This window comes from Terrapene carolina, unplaced genomic scaffold (genome assembly GCF_002925995.2).
Source record: "Terrapene carolina triunguis isolate 2854851 unplaced genomic scaffold, T_m_triunguis-2.0 Scaffold62, whole genome shotgun sequence".
Lineage (NCBI taxonomy): Eukaryota > Metazoa > Chordata > Testudines > Emydidae > Terrapene > Terrapene triunguis.
This window is the reverse complement of record NW_020664413.1, coordinates 57,763,532-57,788,669: the sequence shown is the minus strand read 5'-3', so window position 1 is coordinate 57,788,669 and position 25,138 is coordinate 57,763,532. Positions and strand designations below refer to the sequence as shown.

Here is a 25,138-nt window from a genome sequence, read left to right as displayed (position 1 = left end):
CACACCGTATGGATAAACAATTGTTATTTTGCTTCTTTTTTCAGAAGTTATTGTTTATCATGATTTTCTTTCATAGAAAGTGTTAATTATTATTATTATTTATTATGAAAAACTATAGAGATGGAGTGGAAAAGCGTAGAACAGTCCCATGTCCACTCCTTCCAAAATACTGAATGATGGGATGGAGTAGTCTACTAAAGGCCCAAATTTTTTTCATCTAATTTTTATTCTGGGTTTTTAATTTTATCTGTTTATATTACACCAATCAGTGATTGGCTTTATGGCTAACCATGATGGCTGAGAACTGCAGCTTATGATGCTTTTACTTAAGGTAATGTCACATGGACCGGCTAATATTCCTGAAAATACAAAAGGGTTTTTCCAGCCCTTTAAGATTACAGAATGCAATATTTTGGTTTCTTTTATTCTTTAGCAACCTACCACATGAGTCTCAATTTTGCTCCAAAATCATTTTTTTAAATATTATCTAGCTGTACTAGAGGACCAGACAGGTCTTAGAACAGCTAAACTCTTATCAGCACGAGGAAGTGAAAAAGATAACTTGGTTTGACTTCAAAACTTCAATAGAAGTTTCATCCTTTCATTTTCTTTTGTTATAGAACTATCTGCTGGGGAAAAAAGAAACCTCTGAGATGGCAGACAGAAATAAAGAAGTGCTGCTGGAGGTAAGACAACTAAAACAAAAAGAATTCATAATATGTAAATGAATGTTTAAAATTAGACTTAAATTTATATTTATAAATGGTGTATAAATGATAAATTATTAATAACTTAATAAATGATTAAACGGTTTTTATAGATTGTTAGAGTCCAGTAGGTCAAAAGATTGCTTATAGCCATGGCATTTGACCATCTATAACCCCACCTTGTGCTATGCTTGTTGTCATCTTAGCATATGCGCAACGTGCTTCATGTGGCACATGACCAGGATTAATTACCAAATTTGGTCTGCTGGTTAGATCATTGGCTTCCCCAGGCCAGGTACTGACGGTGAGCATGACATGAACACTGAGTCCTCCCACCCCATGCTTGTAATTTTCTGTAGCATATACCAGTCAATTCTGGATTATGATTATAACATCTGTAATGCTTTTATTATCTATTTAATAAATGGAACCTTAATATAAAGTGTGACCTACATTTCCGCTGATAGAGGTAATAGCAAAATACACACAAGATGGATCATAGTTGGGCCCACTGACTATTAGTGAGGTTTTTGTGTATGCCTGGGAAATTGTAACCCAACAGCTGAGGTGTGGGCCCATGTCTTTCAGGTTTGGTTAAAGCCATTGGAGCACTTTTGGGACTATTACTGATAAGCATTGGTTAAGAAACCTTCACACCTGTCAATAAGTAGCACCTTTATTGGCATTCTGTACAGAGGGGAGAACTATTAAATCAGACACAAAGTTCAAATGGGCACATACTCATAATTACCCTTCATGTTAGAACTGAGTGGAGCAGTCACTAATTATGCTATATACACCTCTACCCTTATATAACGCGACCCGATATAACACGAATTCAGATATAACACAGTAAAGCTGCACTCCGGGGGGGGCGAGGCTGCGCATTCCAGCGGATCAAAGCAAGTTCGATATAACGCAGTAAGATTTTTTGGCTCCCGAGGACAGCGTTATATCGGGGTAGAGGTGTATATTCTCTAGATGAATAAAGGACTTCAACTCCCAGGCTTCTAAACCCAGTCCAGTTCATCATTTTAAAATATTAATATGTTTTTATATGTTCTCTTTTTTTCTATACTGCCACTGGCTCTCTCTAGGAATGTTTTTGTGGAAGTTCTGTAACAGTGCCAGAAATAGAGGGAGTCCTGTGGCTGAAAGATGATGGCAAGAAGTCTTGGAAGAAGCGTTATTTTCTTTTGCGAGCTTCTGGAATCTACTATGTTCCTAAAGGAAAAGCAAAGGTGTCTTCTTTAGTTTACTTCTATAAAATATAGCTCTTAAGAGTGATTGTCTAATTTCAACCTGCCGTCTGGTAACAAACGAAAAACTCAAGCAAAATGAACATCCTCTTGATAATTTAAATGTGTATGGGTAGAAGGAGCCTTGAATATTACTTCAGAATTTTGGCTGCATTATGCTCTTGCTTAGATTATCATTACAATCCATCAATTAAAAACATAGCTTTAAAATATAAATGAACAATAATTTATTCAAGAAGGATTTGATGTAAAACAATCTGACCCCCAATTCAAAATTGAGATCACAAGGATCTTCCAATTGGAAGAGCTCAGCATATGTTTGTTCAGAGTAGAATAGTTCTCCTAAAAAGAGTGTGTGTATGTACAGTTCAGGGCAGTTTGATTTCTTTTCTCCTGCCTAATCCCATAGACCTTTTTCACAGGTGAAGGACTAAGTGACACTACAAGTATTAGTGTGTCCCTGACTAATATGTGCCAGGGAAAAGTTTGAGTCATTCAGACTACCAAATGGCACTGTTTTGAGTAGTTCATATTCAAGGGTTTCTTTTTAGTCTATTTTCAACCATAGTTTCTGGAATCAATGTAGATCATACCTTTTCTGCATGATTTCTACAACTTTGTTTTCTATGTTGACGTCATACTATACTGGAGGAAAAATAGAAAATTGCTGCACTGATTGTTGCCTTCGTGACTTCCAGGCTGGTTTACTGCAACTCACTGTACGTGGAAATGGCTGGTCCAAAACACAGCAGCTCACCTCCTAACAGCTGGTCACCAAAAGCAAATAAACGCCAACCCAGTGTTCTGTTCTGATCAGTACATTGGCTCCCCATAGAACTAAGTAAATTTCAAATATTAGTCTTCCTCTTTGAGGCTTTCCATTTCATTAGACAAGCTACATATAAGACACCATGTAAAAAGGGTGTACCTTACAATCAGAAATACTTGAATATGAAATCTTAAAACAGTGTGGTTCTGAATGAATGCTTATATTACCGGCAGCTGCTGAAGAGTTCACCATGTGACCTTTCCTGTTGACCCTCTGCTCATTTTAAGTTTCAGTGGTGGCTTGGAATATAATACTGTCAAAAGAAACAAACAAATAAGTTTTGAACTAATAATGCACAAAAAATACACAGATTTGAAAAAGCATATCCTAGTTAAAAAAATAAAATCTTATGCAAGGATTTTCTGTATAGCCCTATTCCACTTTGCATATTGTTTGTTAGTCTTAATGATTCATTCACCATTTTAATTAACAATACTGTTTTTTCATGTGAATGGAATAAGAAACATCTTAAACATTTTGGAACATGCTGGCAAGTTGTTTCGGATATCTGTAGTATTTTCCTCCATCTGTGATACGTAATTCTTCACTTTTTAGACTTCTTATTGGTTAAAATTCAGATACAGGGATTTTGTCCTTGGAAAATTAGCTGTTACTGAATTTCAGTAGCACCGATTTCTTGTTTTAGTTCTGTTCTAACTGTTTGTTAATGTAGCTTCTTGGAACTGGTGCATCCACTCGGACTAATGTGCTTCGCTCTTTGTCGTTCCAGTCTAAGGGGTTGTCTACACCCACAATTCAACTGGCTCATTTTAGTTAAACCAGTGCAACTTTACATTTGGGCACATGCTTGCGTTGGCTTAGCTTGCCAACTTGAACCAATGTAAGAGTGTCCTCACACATAGTTGCCCCCAGTTTAACAAACTTGGAGAAACGTTGCACTGCTAGTTAAATTGGTGCAACTTTGTGTGTAGATCAGGCCTAGGAGTGAAGAGCTGGCAGTGTTTAAATCAAGGTTTTTCATTGTGGCTCTGATTTTCCTTATTAATTTTTTTCATAACTGAATATTTGTGTGTTTAATAGGTCTCGCGAGATCTGGTGTGCTTTCTTCAGCTAGATCATGTCAATGTTTACTACGGACAGGACTATCGGAACAAGTACAAAGCACCTACAGATTACTGTTTAGTGCTGAAGGTAACTTGTTATATGTTTTTAAGTGTTTTACCAAACAGAGCAAGTATAAAGGTGCTCTAGGAATTTTAAATACATGCTACTTTTGTCTAGAATCCTCCAACAGCTAGATTCTTCTAACTAGGTTCTAGTTGTGACGAGGTAAGAGGAATTAATACAGAAAGTTAATGGATGCTGAGACAGGCTGTAATGCAGAGCGTGCTTTCCACTATGCTGTAACTAATGGAAAATTAACCAAGAGTTTTCAGTCGGGAATACAACTTTAATTATGAAAAAATTCAGTCTGTTTAAAGATACCACATTTCTAGAAATCCTAGAGCAAGTGATATTCTCATTAAATACGTTGAAAAATACATTTCTCTTGTGTGTTATGCTACCTCCTAGTACAGGGGTAGGCAACCTATGGCACGCGTGCCAAAGGCGGCACGCGAGCTGATTTTCAGTGGCACTCACACTGCCCAGGTCCTGGCCACCGGTCCAGGGGGCTCTGCATTTTAATTTAATGTTAAATGAAGCTTCTTACACATTTTAAAAACCCTATTTACTTTACATATAACAATAGTTTAGTTATATATTATAGACTTATAGAAAAAGACCTTCTAAAAATGTTAAAATGTATTACTGGCACGTGAAACCTTAAATTAGAGTGAATAAATGAAGACTCGGCACACCACTTCTGAAAGGTTGCCGACCCCTGTCCTAGTACATGGAACAGAGTGGGATAAAGTGCAACAGTGGAGCAATGCAGAAGGGAGAACTGGCTGCAGAGGTCTTTGCTGTTCCACACCCCCACATAGCTGGCTGATTCCTCTCTATAAATGATCTACACACATACAAAAGGGCCGAGAAGGAGCTTAGAAAGTATTATATTAAATATGTTCCCACTGACAATTGCAAAAAAAAAAAAAAAAATGCTTGAAACAAAAGGTCCCACAATGTGTTCTCCTCTGTCCTGCACAGAGTGGTTACACGGTTACAATGCTGCCAGGAGTCAGGTGGCCAGTGAGGTATCATGCTGCCATGTGTTTGGGGAAAGGGAGAAGCTTTCCAGGATGCTGATAGGCAGGAGGGGACATGGACTGGAGCATTTTGTCCCAAGAATACCTATCCCTTTTCTTGTTGGGGCTCATTTCATACCCATGGTGATGGCCATATTTACACCTACCCTGAGCCTATGGGCTAGGAGAGAATGTGCTTAGGCTGTGGCTGTTTCAGAAGCTGCAGTGACATTGATTTTGCTCATTTTTGTGTAGGAGGGAAACGTCCTTAGAAACCTTCAATAGAATCATAAGCTTTTGCATAGATTAAACTACCTTAAACCTAAAGGGTAAAGTTTGCAATGTATACACCAGACTAACGTCCTTTTTACAAAAAACTCAAAGATGAGTTATTCATGTGTTCTTTAGGAACACTGCATGCCAGAGAAGGATCTGATTTGAAAAATTCATATAGGGGAATGCAAATGGGGGCACGTAGTAAAGGAAACAAATGTGGTTAAAGCAGTTGCCCAATTGCAACATTTTAGTTAAAGCTCTGATCTTAAACCACAGAGTTAATAGCTGAAATGCTGTCAGGTGTCTTTAAGGTGTGCCAGGCTTTCTTCGGATCTATTCCATTCGACTCCCATATTTTTATGTTAGAAATGGTGTTGGCAGTGGTAGACTCAAAATTATTTTGAAACAGTTTTTCACTGTGTGTTCATGGTAAGAAATGTTTCTTCATGAACTTAAAAATGGTGCTTGGATGAGGATAATGCAGGGCCGGCGCTTCCACTAGGCGACCCTAGGCGGTCGCCTAGGGTGGCAGGATTTGGGGGGCAGCATTTTGCCATCCTTGGCGGAAATTCGGTGGCGGGGGGTCCTTCCACTCTGGGTCTTTGGCAGAAATTCGGCAGCAGGTCCTTCACTCGCTCCGGGACCCGCCGCCGAAGTGCCCCGAAGACGCGGAGCGGAAGGACCCCTGCAGCCGAATGCTCAGAGGAGCGCTGCCGCCTAGGGCGGCAAAAACTCTGGCACCGCTCCTGGGATAATGGGTATTGTTCCCCTTTAACAGGAGTACGGTTACTTGTTTTCTGTCATCGGTCACATCTCACATTTCATTGCATATGCGATGACCAAACAGCAGACATGTCAGTTATTCTAATGCATGTCCACAAACTTTATGGAAAGATGATATCTTTCCATGAGACACTTTATCATATATTTGTGCACAGTTAGAGGTAAAAATACGTACTTCATATTTGGGTTAAGAAACATTAGTTAAAATCTAACCTGAAAATTCTTTTTCATGTCCTCTTAAGTTATTGGCACATGATTCCTCTGCAGATAATTGAGAGCAATTAAAAGCAGAGATTTAAGTACTTGTGGATATTTATAGATTATTTGATGTAAATTGATTTCCAGAATGCAGAGTATCAAGGCAAGTACAGATCATGCCTACGTTTCCTGTGTGTCATTTCTAAGGTTAAGATTTTGTCACAGATATTCTTGGTAAAGCCATGGACAGGTCACAGGCAATAAACAAAAATTCATGGATGCCCGTGACCTGTCCCTAACTTCCACTAAAAATATCCCTGTCAAAATGGATAGGGAGGCAGGTACAACACCCAAAGCTGCTGGGGCTCCGGGGTACCCCGCTGCTACAATTTGTGGGATCTCCCCCTGCACAGTGGCCAAGCAGCTCTAGGGGGGGCCCCAACTGCCCATGCTGGCAGGGAGCTTCAGGGGGTTCCCTCCACCTGCAGCGAGTGTGAGCGCCTGCAGGAGCTGGGTTACTGCGAGATCCCCTCACCCACCCCCCACCCCCCCACCGGGAGCTCCGGGGGGTCACCCCGCTGCCTGCTGCGGCTGGGAACTTCAGGGTCTCCCTGCTGCGCCGGGGCAGCTGTGGGGCGGGGGTCCCCCACTGCAACTGGGAGCTGCAGGGACCCCCCACCGGGGCAGAGGCTGGGAGCTGTGGGGGGGCCACCTGGGAGATCCAGTCCTGGGGTAGAAAATGTCACGGAGGTCGCTGGAAGTCACAGATTCCCTGACTACTTTGACCTCAGTGACATAATCATAGCGGTAGTCATTTCCTGTCTACATGATTCAGATGTGGCTCTGATTGAGCTGTTTTCTATAACTTCTTGGCCAGCCAGTGTACTGGGCCAAATCTTACTGGAATAAATTTATTAAAATTGTTTTCTTACCATTCTGAGTGTAAATGGAGCCACAGAAAAAATCTTAACTCAAATTTTAACAAATCAAAAATTTCCCATTAATTTTAGAGAATTGCAGTGAGTTGTTTAAGTAAATGCATGTGATGGGGTTAGCTGGTCTAATTTTTATAGTGTTTTTTGAGGTGTAAGTGAAACATGGTGTTGATATATCACCAGACAGTTAACGTGAGATTTTAAGTAGTGTTGGGCCTTCTCTCACCTACATTCCAGCAGTGTGAAGCAGTGTTTCACAGATTGAAGGGTATGGTTTATTTATAGCTATTCAATTTTGTGCTACTTACATTCAGGCAGTTTGAAAGAAAAAACCCCAGATTGCACACGTTTTACCAAAGCAGTCAAATCTTGATCATTAAGATCCAGATTCTGCTCCTTTTACTCATGTTTGAACCTTGCACAAGTAGTTTCAGTGATTTAGAAAAGTACTAGGGGTGGCAGAATCTGCCCTCAAATGTGGGCTGTAGCTTTTGTATGCCAAGTTATAACATGAACGCTTTGATCCTGAAGTTTAGATTTTAGGGAGAACTTCTTTTTAGCTACGGTACAATTTGAGACAAAGTTCAGAAATTTTTTTAGATCAGCTGTTGGGACAGAGAACTGGAATCAGCACTCAGGGCTCTATTTTTGTGTCTTCTACTAAGTTGCTACATAACCTTGGGCAAGTCATTCAACTTTTCTATGCCTCCATTCTGAGCAGAGCTGTACAGGTTTTTTTTTTTTTTTTTTTTTTGCTGTACTACACATAGGCTAAAGGAATTGATAGTAAGATTAGTAAAAGCTGGAGTGCTTAATGATTCAACAGTAGAATGAGACCAATTGTATGTTCTGCACCTGAAGTGAGATATATATCTCGGTCTCACATTTCACAAATACTCAAAATGAGACACAAACAACAGTGTTCATTGGAATATATAGTGTGAGCAAAAGGAGTTAAAAGATCTTGGACGTATGTAAGAGATAACCTTAAAGAAAATGGGGATATTTTGAATCATTCAGCAAACCTTTGTATAACTGAACCGTAATCTGTTGAAGGGATTAATAGAGATACTGGCAGCTGTGAGACGCATAACTCTTACAAACTGAACGAGAAATGACCAAGTATTCCAGTCAAAGTGGCTTCCATCATCAAAATTTGAAAAAACAAATATACTGATCTTATTTGAATCTGTGTCAAAGACTGAATGTGAAATAGAATATTTTTCTAAATAAACTGTGCAGAGTTGTGTTTCTTTTCTATGGGGGAGGGAGAGGAGGGAATGGCAAGTAGTTTGACTATCTGAAGCAGAAATATTAGCTAGTTTTCATCTTACAGGCTTTTGTATTTAAAATATTAATAAAAGTAACTGTGCTAAACTGTTAATAAAAGTAATCGTGCCAACCAGTGACCAAACCCTGTTCTTCCACTCTCAAGACAGTTAGAGGTGGAAAAAGTTAGTGCGGGTTTGTTTTTTCAAAGCCTGGTTTTGGCAGTATAGAAAGGTAGTTATTAGCTTTCTTCTTCCCATCTCCTTCAACGATGCATGTGTTGGTAAAGATCAAATGGATTAACCCTTTCTTTTCCACCGCATCAGAGAGAGCCATCTTCCCCTCCTGCAGCTTCTAGAAAGTGGAAATTTTCTGACCATTTCAACTCAGTGCATGACCACCTCCAAAGATTCCAAGGGGACAGACTAGCTCCTACACCAAAACTCTGTAAGAACAGCCCCTTTATGGTATTGCAAACCTGAAATGGTGCTGGCCAGACAGTCCCCATGTTGCCACTTTGGGTGGCAAGTAATTTTTTTTTCTGCAACACCCCACCCTACCAACTACATATATATCCCATCTTTAATGATTTCACAGTTTCAACAGTTAGGAAGTCCTGATCTGAACCTTGACAGATGAATGTTTTTCTTGCATTTCCTGCTTTAATTTTCCACTGGATTTGAAAGTAGCAATGCCAAGGATTGAATAACAGTGTTTTGAAGCCCACTCTTCAAGAATAGCATTTTTAACTCTTTAATTCTTCTTCTTAATGTTCTTTAGACTAAAATATTTATAGACTAAATATTCTTTCTATAGCACCCTCAGATTCAGAAGAAGTCTCAGTATATCAAATATCTCTGCTGTGATGATGTGAGAACTCTACACCAGTGGATAAATGGCATCCGTATTGCTAAGGTAACTACTCTGAATCATTTTATTCCTCTTCCATTCTTGCAATGTAGTGCTATTTAATAGTGTTACCTATATATTATCTTACTGAGACAGATGATGTGTCAGTGAGGGGAGAGTGAGAAGACTGACATAAAATTAACTAATCAAGAAGTTAATCAGCTATGGGTCAGATGTTACTTGTTTGAAACAATTATCGAGACAATGCATGTTATCTGTTTATAAACTTCCCTATATCTAGCCATTCTGAACTTGAAGCTCCACGATAGTTTTCGTACATATTTCTTTTTTGAAGTCTATCAACAGTATAAACGTTTCTTTACCAGAATTCCTGCTTTAGGTGCTTATACAAATTTTTCTGCCCCTTAATCTCTCTCTTCCTGCTCTCTGATCTCACAGTAAAGTCGCACTAGACATGGGACATCACTGTTAGTTTATAGCTGTGCTGACTCATTTTGGGCTAACTCATAAATGGATCTGAGAAAGGTGACTATATCAAAAATAGAGACTTAGTAGTTCAGGTAATGATTACTTAGGCCTGGTCTACACTGGGGTGGGGGGAGATCGATCTAAGATACGCAACTTCAGCTACGAGAGTAGCGTAGCTGAAGTCGACGTATCTTAGATCGAATTAAAATTACTTACTCCGCATCCTCGTGGCGCTGGATCGACGGCCGCGGCTCCCCCGTCGATTTTGCTTCCGCCTCTCGCGTTGCTGGAGTTCAGCAGTCAATGGGAGAGCGATCGGGGATCGATTTATCGTGTCCACACTACATGCAATAAATCGATCCCCGATAGATAGATAGATAGATCGCTACCCACCGATCCGGCGAGTAGTGTAGACGTGCCCTTAGAACCAGCACCTTGGCTCAATGGATTAAGTAGATGATTTTATTGCACTGCCATGTTATCAGATAGTTTGACATTTTCTTCTCCAGGATAACCAGGTTGTTTCTAGTTCTCTAAGCAATTAGATAATAAAAAAGAAAAAAGACAATGTGACTGTTCTTAAACGAAATGAAAAACACAACCTCTACTGAAAAATAATCATACTGCCTAAGTGCCTCTGCAGAGAGACTGCTGCTTATCATGTCTGAAAGAAACAGTGGGCAAAAGAAGCTTGGGACATAAATCAACCAGCTGAAACAGGCACAATCTAAACAGTTGTTAATTTTATTGTTCCTCTCTTTGTTTAGTATGGGAGGCAACTGTATGTTAACTACCAGGAAGCACTGAAGAGGACAGAGTCAGCATATGACTGGACTTCCTTGTCAAGCTCCAGTATCAAGTCAGGATCCAGCTCTTCCAGTTTACCAGGTAACTATAATAGCCTGACCCATAATGGAAATACTGTTAAATACCGTTTGCTTCGGAAACCATTTGAAAACTCCAGAAAAGACTAGTGAATTTGACTAGTTATTTCCACATAGTCCCAGTACTTCTAGGCTGTCTTTAATCTCAAAAAGCAATTCATTCTATTCTATTACTAGTTGTGACTGATATTAATATAATGTCCTTTTCTCATTCACAGCCAAAAAGAGAATTTATCTGAAACTGAGAAAAGGAAATATCCTTTCAAATGCCTTATACCTGTCCTCTCCAATTTAAAAATTACATCCCGGGCTTGTGTTTCATGATGAGTGGAGATGTGTATAGTTTTTAAACTGCTTTGGTGGGATAAATACATGAAAAATAGTCTCTACCCAAAGGCAGAAACGCCACAAACCTGTTCACACACAAACTTTTTAAAACATTGGTCCTAGTCCTGTGACAAGCTCATTTTTAAGACAAATAGCTGTTCAAAAATTAGTTAACAATTTGCACCTCTACCTCCATTGTTTACAGCTAATTTACAACGGTATGGAATTGGGTTTGAGCCTGCAATGGGTAGTCAAGCATAGTTCTACTGAAAACAATTTATTTGTAGAACGGTTATGTTTGCATGGACAGGGCATTGCAAAGCTATCTGGTGAGTCACCAGGACTAAGTTACAACTCTTGTGACTTCATGGCATCCTTGGGCTAGGCAACATGAGCAGAAGCTTCTGCAAGGCCTGGGAACAGGATAGTCTTCACATAATACAACTGATAAGCTGCTATCTTCACAAGGTTGCAGGGGTGATTGTCGGGGTTTGTTTGGTTTTTTTGGATGTGTGTGTGTGAGAGGGGGTGTTTCAGACCAGCAATTTTCCAGTGTGTCTGACCATGAGCTAAGTGTTTCAGTGGAAATAATGTCCTTTGGTGAGATAATGTGTTGTAGCAGGCATGAAATTAACCTGTCACCTCTGTGCCTAGCAAGTGTCACTCATGAAAGTGTCACATTACAAACTCATTGACTGACTTTGATAAAAATGAACTTTTTCCTGTGTTTCATATTTTTTAAACAGAGTCTCAGTCAAATCACTCTAATCAATCTGACAGTGGAGTTTCTGACACCCAACCAACTGGCCATGTCCGTTCCCAAAGTATTGTCAGCTCTATCTTCTCTGAGGCCTGGAAGCGAGGCACTCAGCTGGAAGAGTCCAGCAAGGTAACAAGAAGACTTTAGCATGAGAACCAACACCCCCACAAAATGTACGAAACAGAGTGACATCTCTTCTCATCTGTATCTTTACTGGGATTCTCTTCTCTTTTTACTCCACCTTTTCAACATACTGCATTATAATTTTTTTCAGATGTAGCTTTCTCCGGGGTAATGAGTCACCTCTTGAGCGTCCTGTCAGGTTTTATACGTGAGGGGTTTTGTAGCCATTTCCAATTATTAGGTGTAAGACATCGTTAGGGTGACCGGATAGCAAGTGTGAAAAATCAGCACAGGAGGTGGGCGGTAATAGGAGCCTATATAAGAAAAAGCCCCAAATATCGGGACTGTCCCTATAAAATTGGGACAGCTGGTCACCCTAACAGCCATGGCTTAAAAATTCTACTGAATAGTGTTTAAAAAAAGGCCAAGCAAAAACATTAACTGCCAAAAAGTTGAATGAAATGCTTTCGGGAAGATCTCTTTTTACTTAAGAGATGAGTCATGTCCTTGAGAACAACCAAGAGGTGGCGCTAGGAGCAGACAGACACATGAGCCTGTTTTGAAATCTGCTCCAGTGGTATTCCCCTAGGTGCTTTTATTTGGGTTCCATGAAAATTGAAGTAGTAAGTTTTAATATGCTGTAGACAAAATATGAAACAGAAGTAGTAATTGGGTAGTGAGAGGAGAGCAGATGCCTCGTGTTGTTAGTAATTGGGGATAAAGGATTTCAGCTCTTGACTTCCTGGCTCAGGTCTGCTCTGGGTTAGTAATATACACCTCCATTGTGAAATAAGTCATTAATGCAATTTCTCGTGAACAACAGAACACATCACAAAAATTGCAACTATGAATGACTTTGTTGGCAGTCTTGGCATCGATGCCCAGGCGCTGAACAGGCACAGAATCTGAATTAACAGTGTCAGGTCAGAGTTGAAGTACATTGGCAGGACAATGTGAGAGATGCTTAGGACTACTTCTTTCAGTGCTGTCAATCTTGCATCTGTTACAGACACTGAATTCATTTGACAAAAGACAACATTTTAAAAATTGGAACATGTATTAAAGAAAAAGCATACAGATCTCACTTTGTCCTCCAGTGGTGATGTGAGGTTGTGGAATATATAACTACATGAAGAAAATAAGTTGATGCAAATTCAAATATGCAGAAGTTAAGCAACATACAAGTTATAGTTCTCTAAGCAATGTTAACTCATCTACCCTGCACGTACCTTTTATGTTTTCATAATTTGTCGGAGCATCTAGAGTCTTTGATGGGGAGGGCTATTTTTTGTATAATCATTCAGTACTGAGTCTAGTAGTAACAAATTCTGCATACTGTGGACCAACTTTTAAAAGTGTACAAGAGGCGATCATTTGTGTGCCATGTACCAATCCATGCTTGTGATCCTGACATGCATAATCTAATCAGGTGTTGGGCATGTGCAAAAGTGCATTTGCCCTTGAAAACTTGAATTGGTACAGCAGTGTGGGCGAGATAATGTTGCTGTGAGAACTGTAACTTTTCATTTCCTGATTATTTTTTTTTTTAAACCTGAAAAACCTTCCTACTGCACTAAAGTTTTTTGCATTTAATTTTCTTGGAGCACAGTGGACTCGTGATGCTGTATTTTTACAACTCCATAGTGCCCAAAACCTAAGAGAATTTATACTATATCTGATTAAAGCAATTTTTAAAACACATTTTTTTAGACTGTTCCTTATTGAGGGCTATCCATGTACAAAGACTGAAGTTTTATAATTCAGCAATTGAAGCTACTTGTCTGCAACAAAAAGTGGAACAACTTTTTTTCAAACAAGAAAAATTGTATTTCTCCCACACTTGCCCAACACAGGTGAATGGATTGCCCTACAAATTTCCAGAGTTGACCTTTGCACTTATGCAAAGTATGTGATGTTTTATCTCAAAAGTACATTTTTGAAACAGTTAAGTGTAAGGGGTTACAACGGAAGGATTGAGTTATAACCTTAAATGCAACAATCACTACTGCCTATAGTACCTAATTTTGGTCCTGCCTGGGTCTCTGACCTCAGTAATACCAGAGCTCCAAGAATTAAGGAGATATATTGGGGGGAGGGAGGGGGGAGGAAGAATATTGTCACTGAAATGTTGATGTTGTGATGAGGCAGTTAGAATGACATTGAAACATTCCTGGTAAAAGCAGATCATTGACTGGCTGGACTCCAGCAGTGCCAGAGTGTTTCTCATAGTGTCCACACAATACGTTTGCAGCTTTTAAAGGAAGCCAAGCAAGATGAAAAGTTTCAGAATGGAGGCTTGGCTTGACAGTCGAGTTGTAGCCCAGAGTCGGATCATTATGGGACTTGTGCTTGGTCTCTCATTCCTAGGTCATCAGTCCTCTGCTGGGAGAAGGCCTTTCATTGCTTGGTTATCTTTCAGTCAGACAAAACACTGAGGAGCCTCAGAGGGAGTCTGGCCATTGAGCAGAAGGAGACTCATAATGCAAGTTTGAGACTGTGAATAGTAAAGGGACAGGGAATAGTGAGAATCCTTTAGGTCAAAAAAGCTCTTGGGAGGGGCCCCAGAAAAGGAAACACTAATAAAGGCATTAACACACTGTATGGAGCAAGGGGAGCTGTTCTTGTGTATTTTGTCAGTGTACTGTGTGATCCCAAATCCATGCATATAGAGTAATTCTGCATACCAAAAAATGCTTTAACAATACTGTAGCTATTGCATATACAAACTGTAGTAGCTACTCTCTCCTTATAAATAGCATTGGTGTATTTTCTAAATATTCCTAAAGATACACCTCACCATTGTGAATTAACAACTGCAAATATAAGCTAGTTTTAACTGCCTCAGAGAAGAAGAAAAAAAACGAAACACAGAATTAATTATCTTCTAGGCCTTTATAAACCAAATTTCACTGAACACACTTTCATAATTTGTTACAAATCATTGTGCATTTTTTTTAAAGTTCAGAGACATTGTTCTTTGTCCTTTCCTCAATATTCCATGTGTTTATTGCTTTGTGTAAAAATCGCCCTCCTAGATGCCAGGCAAAATTCTTCATGCTTAATTGTATCTTAGTTTTAAAAGCATGTTCAAAAACCATATGGTAATCTAATTGCTTATAAAAAGATTGCTCTTTGACAATACAGTTGGAGCAAATGAATGATTCTGTATTTCTGAATAATTAGACTTGTATATCTGCCAAATAATATTTTATTAACCAGTTCAGGTCAGTACAGTAAAGGACACCAAATACAGTGTTTTTTAGGTTGATCTTTTTATTTACTTAGTTTACGAATAGCTCTCCAATTTTAAATATAGCCAGGATGGCAATACAAAAGAAGAGCCAAAGTGAGAGTTCAGAATGTGGTTTTTAAACGACAAGACAAAGTGGGTCACAGAACACCCTCGCATGTAGTCTTTAATTCCCAATCTTTGCAAACTCTGCCATGCCCTGATGCGTGCTTGTTACGCTTCTGTCACCCTCTTTGTGTTTGATGCTCCTTGTGTTTCTCCTGTTGCCTTACTGTCTCAGGTGTCAAACGTGAAGCCCAACACAGCTAAGGTCTGCGTGCCCGGCATGCCTTATACAGGGCAGAATTAAGGTCAGGGGCTGATTTGAAAGCACATTAACCTGAGTGACATTACCAGAATCTTGCAGACTAACCCTTTTAAGAAATCTTAATCTTTCTTTTGAACCTGCTGAATTGCTCCAGGGTTTTGTCCAATTCCTTGCCTTACTAGCTTAATTTGACAAATAGAGGTACACGCCACGTTCATTATAAGTTATTCTATTTGTCTTATCTATTTCATTATAAGTTAATATTTCAGTTTTCTCCCAGTCAAATGAAGAGTTGATATAGTACTATCCATGTATTGACCCTTATAACAAACTGATATGCAAATCCTTTCATATAAGTTAGCTAGTCATATATAACATATAGTAAAAGCAGCGAAGACTTATAGACTAACAGACGTATAGGAGCATGAGCCTTCGGATGCATCCGAAGAAGTGGGTATTCACCCACGAAAGCTCATGCTCCTATACGTCTGTTAGTTTATAAGGTGCCACAGGACACACTGCTGCTTTTACAGATCCAGACTAACACGGCTACCCCTTTGATACATAATATATAGTGGCACTGACAAAATGTGTCTTAATAAAATGTTTAGTAACTGTGGCTGTCCATTCTAGTAAGCTGTTTTTGGCATCAGTTACTAAGTAGGCTTTCTATTACAATCATCATGAAACTCACCGCTTGGCTCAAAGGGGGACCATGTTATAAGGAGGATGTGGTGTTAACAAACCTTAGGAGTAAATATAATTATGTTCTCTAATCTCTAACAGAAATTTAGATTTACAATTTAAAAAACTTTAACCCTAATGCTACTGAATACAACCAAATGAATTGGCTGGACTGTAGAATGCAGTATTCCTTCCTCTCTCAACCCATTTCTTTTGATCCCTGCTCTCTCTCTCTCTCTCTCTCTCTCTCTGTTACATTCAGTTGCATGTCTAGCTCTTCTTTACCAATACAGTTTTTGTGTATCAAATTTTTTATTATTTTATACAGAATGTTTGAGGATTTTTCCATAAAATGCCCCTTTTCTCTCTGCATTGTTGAACTTCAGTGCATGTTGGATGAAAATGTCTCGATGTACCAGCGTGTGGAGCTTGTTCCTATAGTGTCCTGCACACTTCTCAGAATATTTTCAGGCTTCCATGTATCAAAACATTAGCAGCATAATGCCTTCACCATAGCTAGCATAAAATAATGGCATTTCCTGATGCAGGTCGAGATCGTGGAAAGACAGGTGCTCTTGAAAGCCTAGCATCAGCCTGGTCCAAATTCAGTCTTACGGACCTGAACGCCATCTGCCGTGTCTCTTACTCTGCATGGCTTCCTCTCTAAGGGCTCTCTGCAAGGGAATCTCCCTGGGTACATCCCTTACCCATCTGGAATCCCATGAACATTACTGGGATTCTGCATGGGCACACAGGTCTGCCCCCAGGAATCTTCGCGGGTTCGTGCCTCACTTCTGTATGTGCTCAACACCCAAACACAATGCACCTGCCGCCTCCTTGAACTGCTATCTGATCAGAAAACTTCAGCTCCAATCCATCTCCTCCTATTGTTCAGGCATATAGTTGAGTAAACCTAGGACTCTGTCCTTGTGAGACCCCATCTCCACCCCACCCCCTCCATGAGCGCACTCTAGTTCCTCCATCTTGTCCGTGTTCAGAATTTCCTTGTGCTGCATCATTGTGCTTACGTTTCCTGCATGCTGTAGTCTGCATCTTACTTTTTCAATGACAGACATTTAGAACTTGCCTTTATACCCTCTCCTAATCTCTCTCTCTCTCTCTCTCTCTTTTTTTGTTTTTTGTTTTTTTGTTTTAACTCCCTGTCTTTTAGGCCAAAATGGAGTCTGTGAGCCGACCCTTCACTTCACTTGCACCTGCCATGTCCCCACAAATTAAAGTGGCTACGCCATACACAGCTTCTCAGCCATCGCCTCCCCTTCCACCACCCCCACCGCCACCACCCCCACCTCCTCCACCCCCTCCTCCGCCACCACCACCACCTCTTCCCAGCCAGTCTACGCCTTCGACCGGCTCAGCAGCCCCCCTGTTTGTCAAGTACAGCACGATCACGAGGCTGCAGAATGCCTCCCAGCATGCTGGGCCTCTCTTTAAACCTCCCCCCATCACCCAGCAAATGCCACCACCCCCAGCGCTGGGAAAGCTGCCCATGCTGGTGGCTCCCCCTCCTCCCCCACCTCCTCCTCCACCTACCCCCGGATCAGCTATGGCACAGCTGAAACCAGCCCCCTGCACCCCGTCAGTGCCACCATTCACCCCACCACCACCCCCTCTCAAAATCCATCAGGTTCCACAGAACGTTACTCCAGTGGCTGTGTTATCACCACCCCCTCTCCCTCCCCCTGTGCCTGCAGCACCTCCCCCCCCAGCCCCTCCTAAACCCCTTCTACCTGTCCCCACGCAGGCAAGTGCAAAGGCAGCATCGCCCATCGTGACCCACATCCCACCACCCGGGCCCGTTCCCCCTCCTCCTGCAATAAAAAAGCAGCCAAATTTCACAGCTTCCCAAGTTCCTCCACCAGCACCTGTTCCTCCAGGGCCTACTCCCCCACCCACCTTACCAAAACAGCAGAGTTTCTCTGTTAAACCTCCCCCATCCCCTCAGTCTCCTGTGCCATCTGTTGTGAAGCAGATAGCCAGTCAGTTTCCACCTCCTCCGACCCCTCCAGCCACAGAGCCTCAGCCTTTAAAGCCTGTCCCAGTAAGTGGGGCGCCACAGTCTCCCCCAGCAGTGAAAGCAAAGCCCAAGTGGCAGCCCACCTCTGCTCCATCTCCTGATTTTCCTCCTCCTCCACCTGAGAGCAGCTTAGTGTTTCCTCCGCCACCTTCCCCAGCTCCCTCTGCAGCTTCTCCTACCCTGGACAAGGCGGGATCTCCAGTCAAAAAGGCCAGCAAGACCTCAAGTCCTGGAGGGAAGAAACCACCTCCAACACCTCAACGAAACTCTAGCATCAAATCCAGCAGCTCTGCTGAGTATCATGAATCTAAGAGACCTTCGGTGGACAGCCTTGTCAGCAAATTTGCACATCCACCAGAGCCTTCAGGATCTCCTTCCAAGGAGCCTCCACCTCCTCCTGCAGCTCCTCCAAAGCCAGGAAAGCTAAATCTTTCTGGGGTGAATCTGCCTATAGTTCTTCAGCAAGGAGGTATTTCAGCAAAGGTACCTGCAGTAGGAGTGTCTGGGAAGGATCCCATGGTAGAATTTCCTTCTCCTCCATCCGATTCAGACTTTCCACCACCTCCACCAGAAATAGATCTGCCTTTACCACCAGTAGAGATCCCATCCGTGTTTTCAGGTAGCACCTCTCCAAAAGTTGCTGTTGTTAATCCCCAGCCTCAGCCCTGGTCTAAATCATCAGTGAAAAAAGCCCCTCCGCCCACACGTCCCAAGCGGAATGACAGCACCCGGCTTACGCAGGCAGAAATCATGGAATCACAGGGGCCGGTCAGTCCACAAGTGCCCACCTCGCCCAAGTCCAGCCTTAGTGTTCAGCCTGGCTTCCTGGCAGACCTAAACAGGACTCTGCAGCGGAAGTCCATCACTCGGCATGGCTCTCTCTCTTCTTCCCGTGTGTCCAGAACAGAGCCAACTGCCACGATGGATGATATGGCCTTGCCTCCACCCCCACCGGAACTGCTTGCGGACCAGCAAAAGACTGGCAGCTATGGAGGCAGTCATATATCAGGCTATGCAACGTTGCGGAGGGGGCCACCGCCTGCTCCCCCCAAAAGGGATCAGAACACCAAGCTGTCTAGGGACTGGTAATCACTAGGTGAACTCTATTTTGCGTGACTTTCAGTCAATTCTACAATCAGCAAATCTGTACTTTGTGTGGAGAGAGAACATGTGACTTGTGCGATAACATGAGGAAAACGTGGTCTCCCACTGTCACTAAGGGTAACTGTATGCATTCCCCTTCAGAACTAGTCCAAAAAGTTTGAGGGTTTGGGTTTGACTATTTCAAGGGTGTGGAGGGGCATTGTCCTCTCCCTTGCAATTTCTTTTATCCTTCATATGGATTGGACCAAAAACCTTTCTTACTTTTTTCTGCATTTAAGAAAAAAAAGAAATTTTTTGTAGTGTCTGTCCATGTGAGATACGTTTGTGCATGTATTATAAATGTAGTTATACAATAGATTGTGATATATTACATCGCAGTTATAGAAGATAACCAGAATGTTTTTGTAGCTCTGTATTTATTATTTCAGTCCACTGACGTATATATTACTTGGAATTGGACTCTAACCAGTCAAACCTTTACATGAAGATGAAGATGTAGGGGGCACTTTAAATCAAAAAAGCATCTTTTGGCAGTTTGTGACGGGTAAATGGTACAGAACTGAAGCATTCTGTCAGTATCTGTACATTTTCAATTGATTGAAAATACAGACACAACATACCAAAACATTCTGGTCGTAATACTACTGAAAATAAATACATTTTGAGCAACAACAACAACAAAAAAAGAAAGTTATATATAATGGGCTGGAGTGAAATATATTTATACTATAAAGAGCCTCCCCCTCCAAATAGGTGAAAACCACTCACAGCTCCAAGTTCCTTGTCCGCACAGTAAGTGGGATACATATATATTATTCCAATCCAATACACATTCTAATGTGGTAAGAAGCCTGGTAGCCACAATTCCTTACTTTGACACATTGGGAGGCTTAACGATCTGTCATGTGGTACATCATCAGTACATGTGAACATCTTATTGAAAATACAGGTATGTTTCTGTATTCAGTAATACTCTCTGCCACATGCACACACCATATATAGATGCTCACCTTCTCTGTGCCTGAAGAGATGAATTATCTTTACAAAAAATGGCTGAGAACCCTTGAGGAAGCATTGTGTGTAATTTGCCAGCTGTGAGCCTGAAGCTTTCATTTGGGGAGGGAGGGATGGGTGTGGTAATTTCGGTCCACAAATAGCTGGGAACCTGTTTTCTTTGACCTTTTGAGATGGCAACAAATGCATAAGCCTATTAATTAACAAATTGCACTCTGGCAGTCATGGAAGATGACTGAAAAAATATATAATTTGGGAGCTGATAAAATCTGTTAGGAATCCAGTTAGATCATCAGGGGCCTTAATAGGTGCAAATAGAATACTTTATTTGATTTGTTATTTATTTATTGCTGATTACAACCATAAGATCATAATAATAGAATCCTTTTTCTTGTAATCTGCTAGTTTTTGATTGTGCAGTCTTACCTGGGTATCGGACATTGTGATATGGTAGTATAGTTAGTATAAGCGATCTTGCATCTCGTGCATGTGCAGTACAGTGTACGTTGTAAAATAACTCCAATAGTAGCGCTGTACCTTAACATGCTCGTTTGTGTGAATTTCCCTGATCACTAAAGGGACACTATCAAGATTGGGGTGGTCAGATTTTTACCATTTTTTTCCTTCAAAAATACATTCTAAATGCTCTTATTTTTTTCTAAAACAAGAAACCAAGAAAGCAGCCCAGAAATCACAAGCAATGCTACAATAGATCACGTGCGTCGATAAAGTAGAAACTAATATTTGATAAGAGAGAATATTTGCCATTTGGGCTTGTCAATGTGAGAAGCATCGTTACAGCGTTCCCCCTTTTTAAAAGTATAATAATAATCCACGTGAGGAAATGAGTGTTTGATTAGGAAAGAAGCTGTCACAAAACATCTGTACTTGTATAGTTCTATATAAGTGCATTGTGAAAAGAGAAAATGAGTGGTGCTGTCTCTGCTGACCTGTTGCATATGATTTTGAATCTGCTTCAGCACCTCCAGGAAATCATTGTAATATTTTAGAGTAGTTTATTTGAGCAATAAGAATATACCATTGTGTGCATTTTTAAAGCACTGCTGTGGAAAGGCACTTTTTTGTATCTTTCAAACTGTTCACAAAAGTTTTATTTCTACTATTTTTGTGCTTATAAAGTGTCCTTAAAAGCATTGGCATTGTTGATTTTAAGCATGCTCAGTTAGCTGATTAGTGTCTTAGTAACAAGATTGTTGAACTATGCTACAATTAATGGGTGCTGTAATTTTCTACATTGTTCCTCCTGCTGCTTGTACTGTATGCTGGCCCTCGATCTCGCGCCTTCCAGTGGAGTTAAAGGTGCACAGATAGGAATTCTAGCCTCCTTGTTTTTATTGATAAGTTTACCTACTGATCACTGCCAGCATGCACCCATGTTCTCTGGGAGCTAAATCAGTTAGTTGATTCTTTTATCTTCATCCTCCCCTCCCCCCAATAACTCCCAATAACTCCACTGGTGCGTGTCAGCCCTATCGTTCTTTCTTTTATTCATTTGATGTAGGTGCCTCTGGGATCTGCACTTGTTCGTAATTATGGCAGAGGAATGTCTTAAATGCAATTTCTTCAAAGGCAGATGAGAACTGTTCTCTGTTTCCTGTGATCAGGTTCATTTGTCTAATATTTGTTTCCCATGGGACCTTGAATCTGTGCTCACTAATGCAGGCCACTGAACAGTCTGCTGGAAGTCAGAAAACAGAACTCCATATTTGCAGCAAAAAGAGTGAGTGGAACAGGAACTCAATCTTTTTGTTATTTGTTAGCTTTGGGCAATCCGACAACCTTTTGTGTCTTTGAAGAAATGTTAATGCAGTGAATGTCCACAGTTCCCATGTATTTTATTTCTGTACCTGCATGAGTTATATACACCAAAAGATGCAGTGCTCTTTTAAAATAGGGTCACTGCAGGGGGGATTTTGAAGCTTCTCCTTGAGTTCTGGTTTTCCCACCCCTTATTTTTCAGCATTTGTGTTCTTGGCAAAACTCTTCTTCAAGGTGCTGTAGTCTTTGCTAGTGTCTGTCCCCAGTCCAGTGTTGGTACAAGCTAAGTAGTAAAAACTGGCTGCAATGCTCTCAACGAAGTGTACTGAAACTAGACCACAGGGTGGCAAAAATTAAATAACCTGCTTGCCATTGCAAACCTTGAGAATCCTGATGGCAACTGCTTTTCCAGCTTATTTGCTGTTCTGTTCTAGTGTTCAAATGTATAAGCCTTGTTTGCAAGTAATTTTCTCCCTGCTCATTGATTTGGAAATGGCCTCATTTCTTCCCTCTCTTTTAACCCCTTTGCTTCCTCTCTCGTAGCGAGAAAGTAGTTTCTGCAAAGAATATTGACCATAAATTGACCATAATTTGGATTTAGTCAGCATAGCACCTTGGAGCTGACCAGCCATACTTTAGACAAACGGAGCAGATGGTTTGATCCCATATTATTAACAAAATACAGGTGTCGTTTAAATTACTTTTAAACAAATATTTGCCACTTGCTAGGACCTCCACTCAGAGTGCTTTTTTCTCTTGCAAGAGCAGCTGATCCCAGAGCTGCATTCCTTAGCCTGTTGTGATGTTCTCTATACCTATTTTCCCATCTGGAAAATGGGGATAACTCCGATCTACCTCACTGGGGTGTTGTGGGGACTAATTAATGTTTGAATATGTAAAACAGTATTTTCACAAGTCTTGTGGGAGAAACACAAGCCCTACGATAGATCCTAGTATGGAAGCACAAGAGAAAATGACATCCATGTAAGAAAATGTGACTATTCTAGTCAGCCTGTGTACATTGTTAATGATTTAGAATCTGAAGCTTTTTATTTAAAAAACATTTTTTCACCTTTAATCAGGAAACACTGATGGGTCTGCAAGGTGCTTGGAGTTGCAGCTGCCTGAGGGACTAGAATTGATGTGAGACTAAAAGGAGTGTGTTTTTCAGAGCACTTTGCTAAACATAAGCCAGCCAAGACTAGACAGAGGTGCTTTCAATACAGCAAGGCCAGGCAGTGATGCTTTAGGTTAGCTGACTGATGCACCTACTGTATGTCAGTACTGAAAAATACAAAATAGGCAGGAAGAAATCGCTGAGTGAAGGAGGTAGAGTGACATGAACATATAACACAGTCACAGGCCACTAGATTTCTCTTACGTTTGGGACAAGGTGGAACTCTGGGGCTAAATGGCAAGTCTGAGGCATCAGAATAAGTACTGTGAGAATTGATGAGGTCAGAGAGTAAGTGGGGGAAAGAGAAGAGAGGACTAGGGAACAGCTCTGTAAAAGGAGCAATAGGAGGAACTGGAGCCAAGTTTGGGTATCCCTTCGAATGTTGTCTGAGCAAGTAGCAACCGCTAGTTGCTAAGTGCCACAGCCTAGTAGAAGGGGGCAGAATTCATTCAATCCAAACATCTTCAGTCAGAAGAAAGTAAAAAGCAAAGCCAAGTGTGTACTGAAACAGAAACAGTGGAGGACCAGAAACCAGGGAGCCACTTCAGGGTAAATTACGATGACTCCAAAACACAGAGTTGGCCCATCCCAGTGCTCACCTGGGAGAAAGTTATCCTGGTGCTGCTTCTCCTTGGTAGCACCTCTGGCCATCCAGCTAAAGGGGCATTTCTGCCTCTGTTTTAATTGCAGCAAGAGCCATAGTTAGTCCTGTGGTATATTTTGCTGGGACTCAGTTACTTTAGAAAGACCGACCAGGCTTAATTTCATAGACTGTCAATTAATTACAAAAAGTACTTTTAACATGTAGTTGATCCTCTGAATAAAGATCATAACAGTTATTGTGTGAGTGATTGAAATGCAGGTGTTTTAAACTAGCTTAGTGTGGAAGTACACACTTTCCAGGATGAGTTTACATGTAAATTGGAGGAATAGCTGACGTGTTTTGCTGATGTCCTCTAGCAAGTAGGAGCACATTGCCCTTTAACATGAAAGTGGAGAGCATTGATCATCCAGACACAAGCGCGGTGTCCTTGGTAATGTTTTGCTTGTAAAACACTGTTGTTTTGTCACGGATGGACATTTGAGCTCTGAATGTAGCAAATATGTCAACTTACTGCACTGAATATGTGCAGGTCTGCAAAGCTAGAGAGCACCTCCATAATGTGCCCCGAGAGAACGATCCCTGTTTGTAGTGCAGCGCAGAAAAAAGCAGACTGTCCCCTAGGTTCAGAACAGAGAAAAAGGAATGTAAACAATTCTCAGCCAAGTGTAGTTTTGAAATTGCTTTAGTGTCCAGTGCTTGGATGTTCTAGCATTGCACAGTAAGAAGCTATTTTCATCTTTTTACCTCAGTGCCCAGGGGTTAAATTAAATCCAAGAACAGTCATCCTCAGTCTGGGTTGAAACTATTTTCTTCCATTAGAAGAGAAGTGAAAGTGCAGGTTCAGCACTAGAAGGAAAAAATGATTTTTTCCACTTGTTACAGAAAACTGTGAAGAGCGCTATTACATTAGCGGGCGACAAGGTGAAATTATTTTTCATGCAGCTGAAGCTGACACTATCTTGTTAGTTTGTTTTTTATGCAGCCCTAACATATAGGAATCTAAATGACTATTGCGTGATACAACCACTCCATCCAGAATACCTCCACTGAAATCAATGCCGTTGCTCTGGATTTGCAGTGGGGTGACTCAGAACAGAATGTTTTATATTTGTAGGGTCTTGTTCAAACAGGCATTAATTCAGGGAAGTCTTAGGGCCCGTGCTATACAGGAGGTCAGACTAGCTGATCACCATGGTATGCTCCGTGGTAGATGAGTATCAGCTTGCAGGGTTGGTTTTATAGGGAAGAAGTCTGTTGGTCCTTGATGGAGCAAAACTCCCATTTGAGCTGGAGTTCTGCGTGAAATTGGCCATAATATGTCCAGTCTATCTCTTAGCGCTACTGAAAAT

At 41.0% G+C, this 25,138-nt stretch overlaps 1 protein-coding gene across 4 annotated transcripts in view; it reads left to right on the top strand.

Moving 5' to 3' along the window:
• The window catches only part of RAPH1 (Ras association (RalGDS/AF-6) and pleckstrin homology domains 1), a 157,822-nt gene extending 136,147 nt beyond the window's left edge, over nt 1-21,675 (top strand). For 3 of the 4 annotated variants that reach the window (XM_024206455.2, XM_024206430.2, XM_024206439.2), the window contains 7 exons: nt 621-686; nt 1,805-1,948; nt 3,837-3,947; nt 9,220-9,318; nt 10,509-10,629; nt 11,699-11,841; nt 17,248-21,675. In XM_024206455.2, coding sequence (XP_024062223.1) covers nt 621-686; nt 1,805-1,948; nt 3,837-3,947; nt 9,220-9,318; nt 10,509-10,629; nt 11,699-11,841; nt 17,248-19,200 — 2,637 coding nt within the window. In that variant the 3' untranslated portion in view covers nt 19,201-21,675. Of the gene's footprint in view, nt 1-620; nt 687-1,804; nt 1,949-3,836; nt 3,948-9,219; nt 9,319-10,508; nt 10,630-11,698; nt 12,144-17,247 lie in introns of those variants that run through there. The other variant, XM_029910486.1, reaches the window with a different exon arrangement.
• The last annotated feature ends 3,463 nt before the right edge of the window (nt 21,676-25,138 follow it).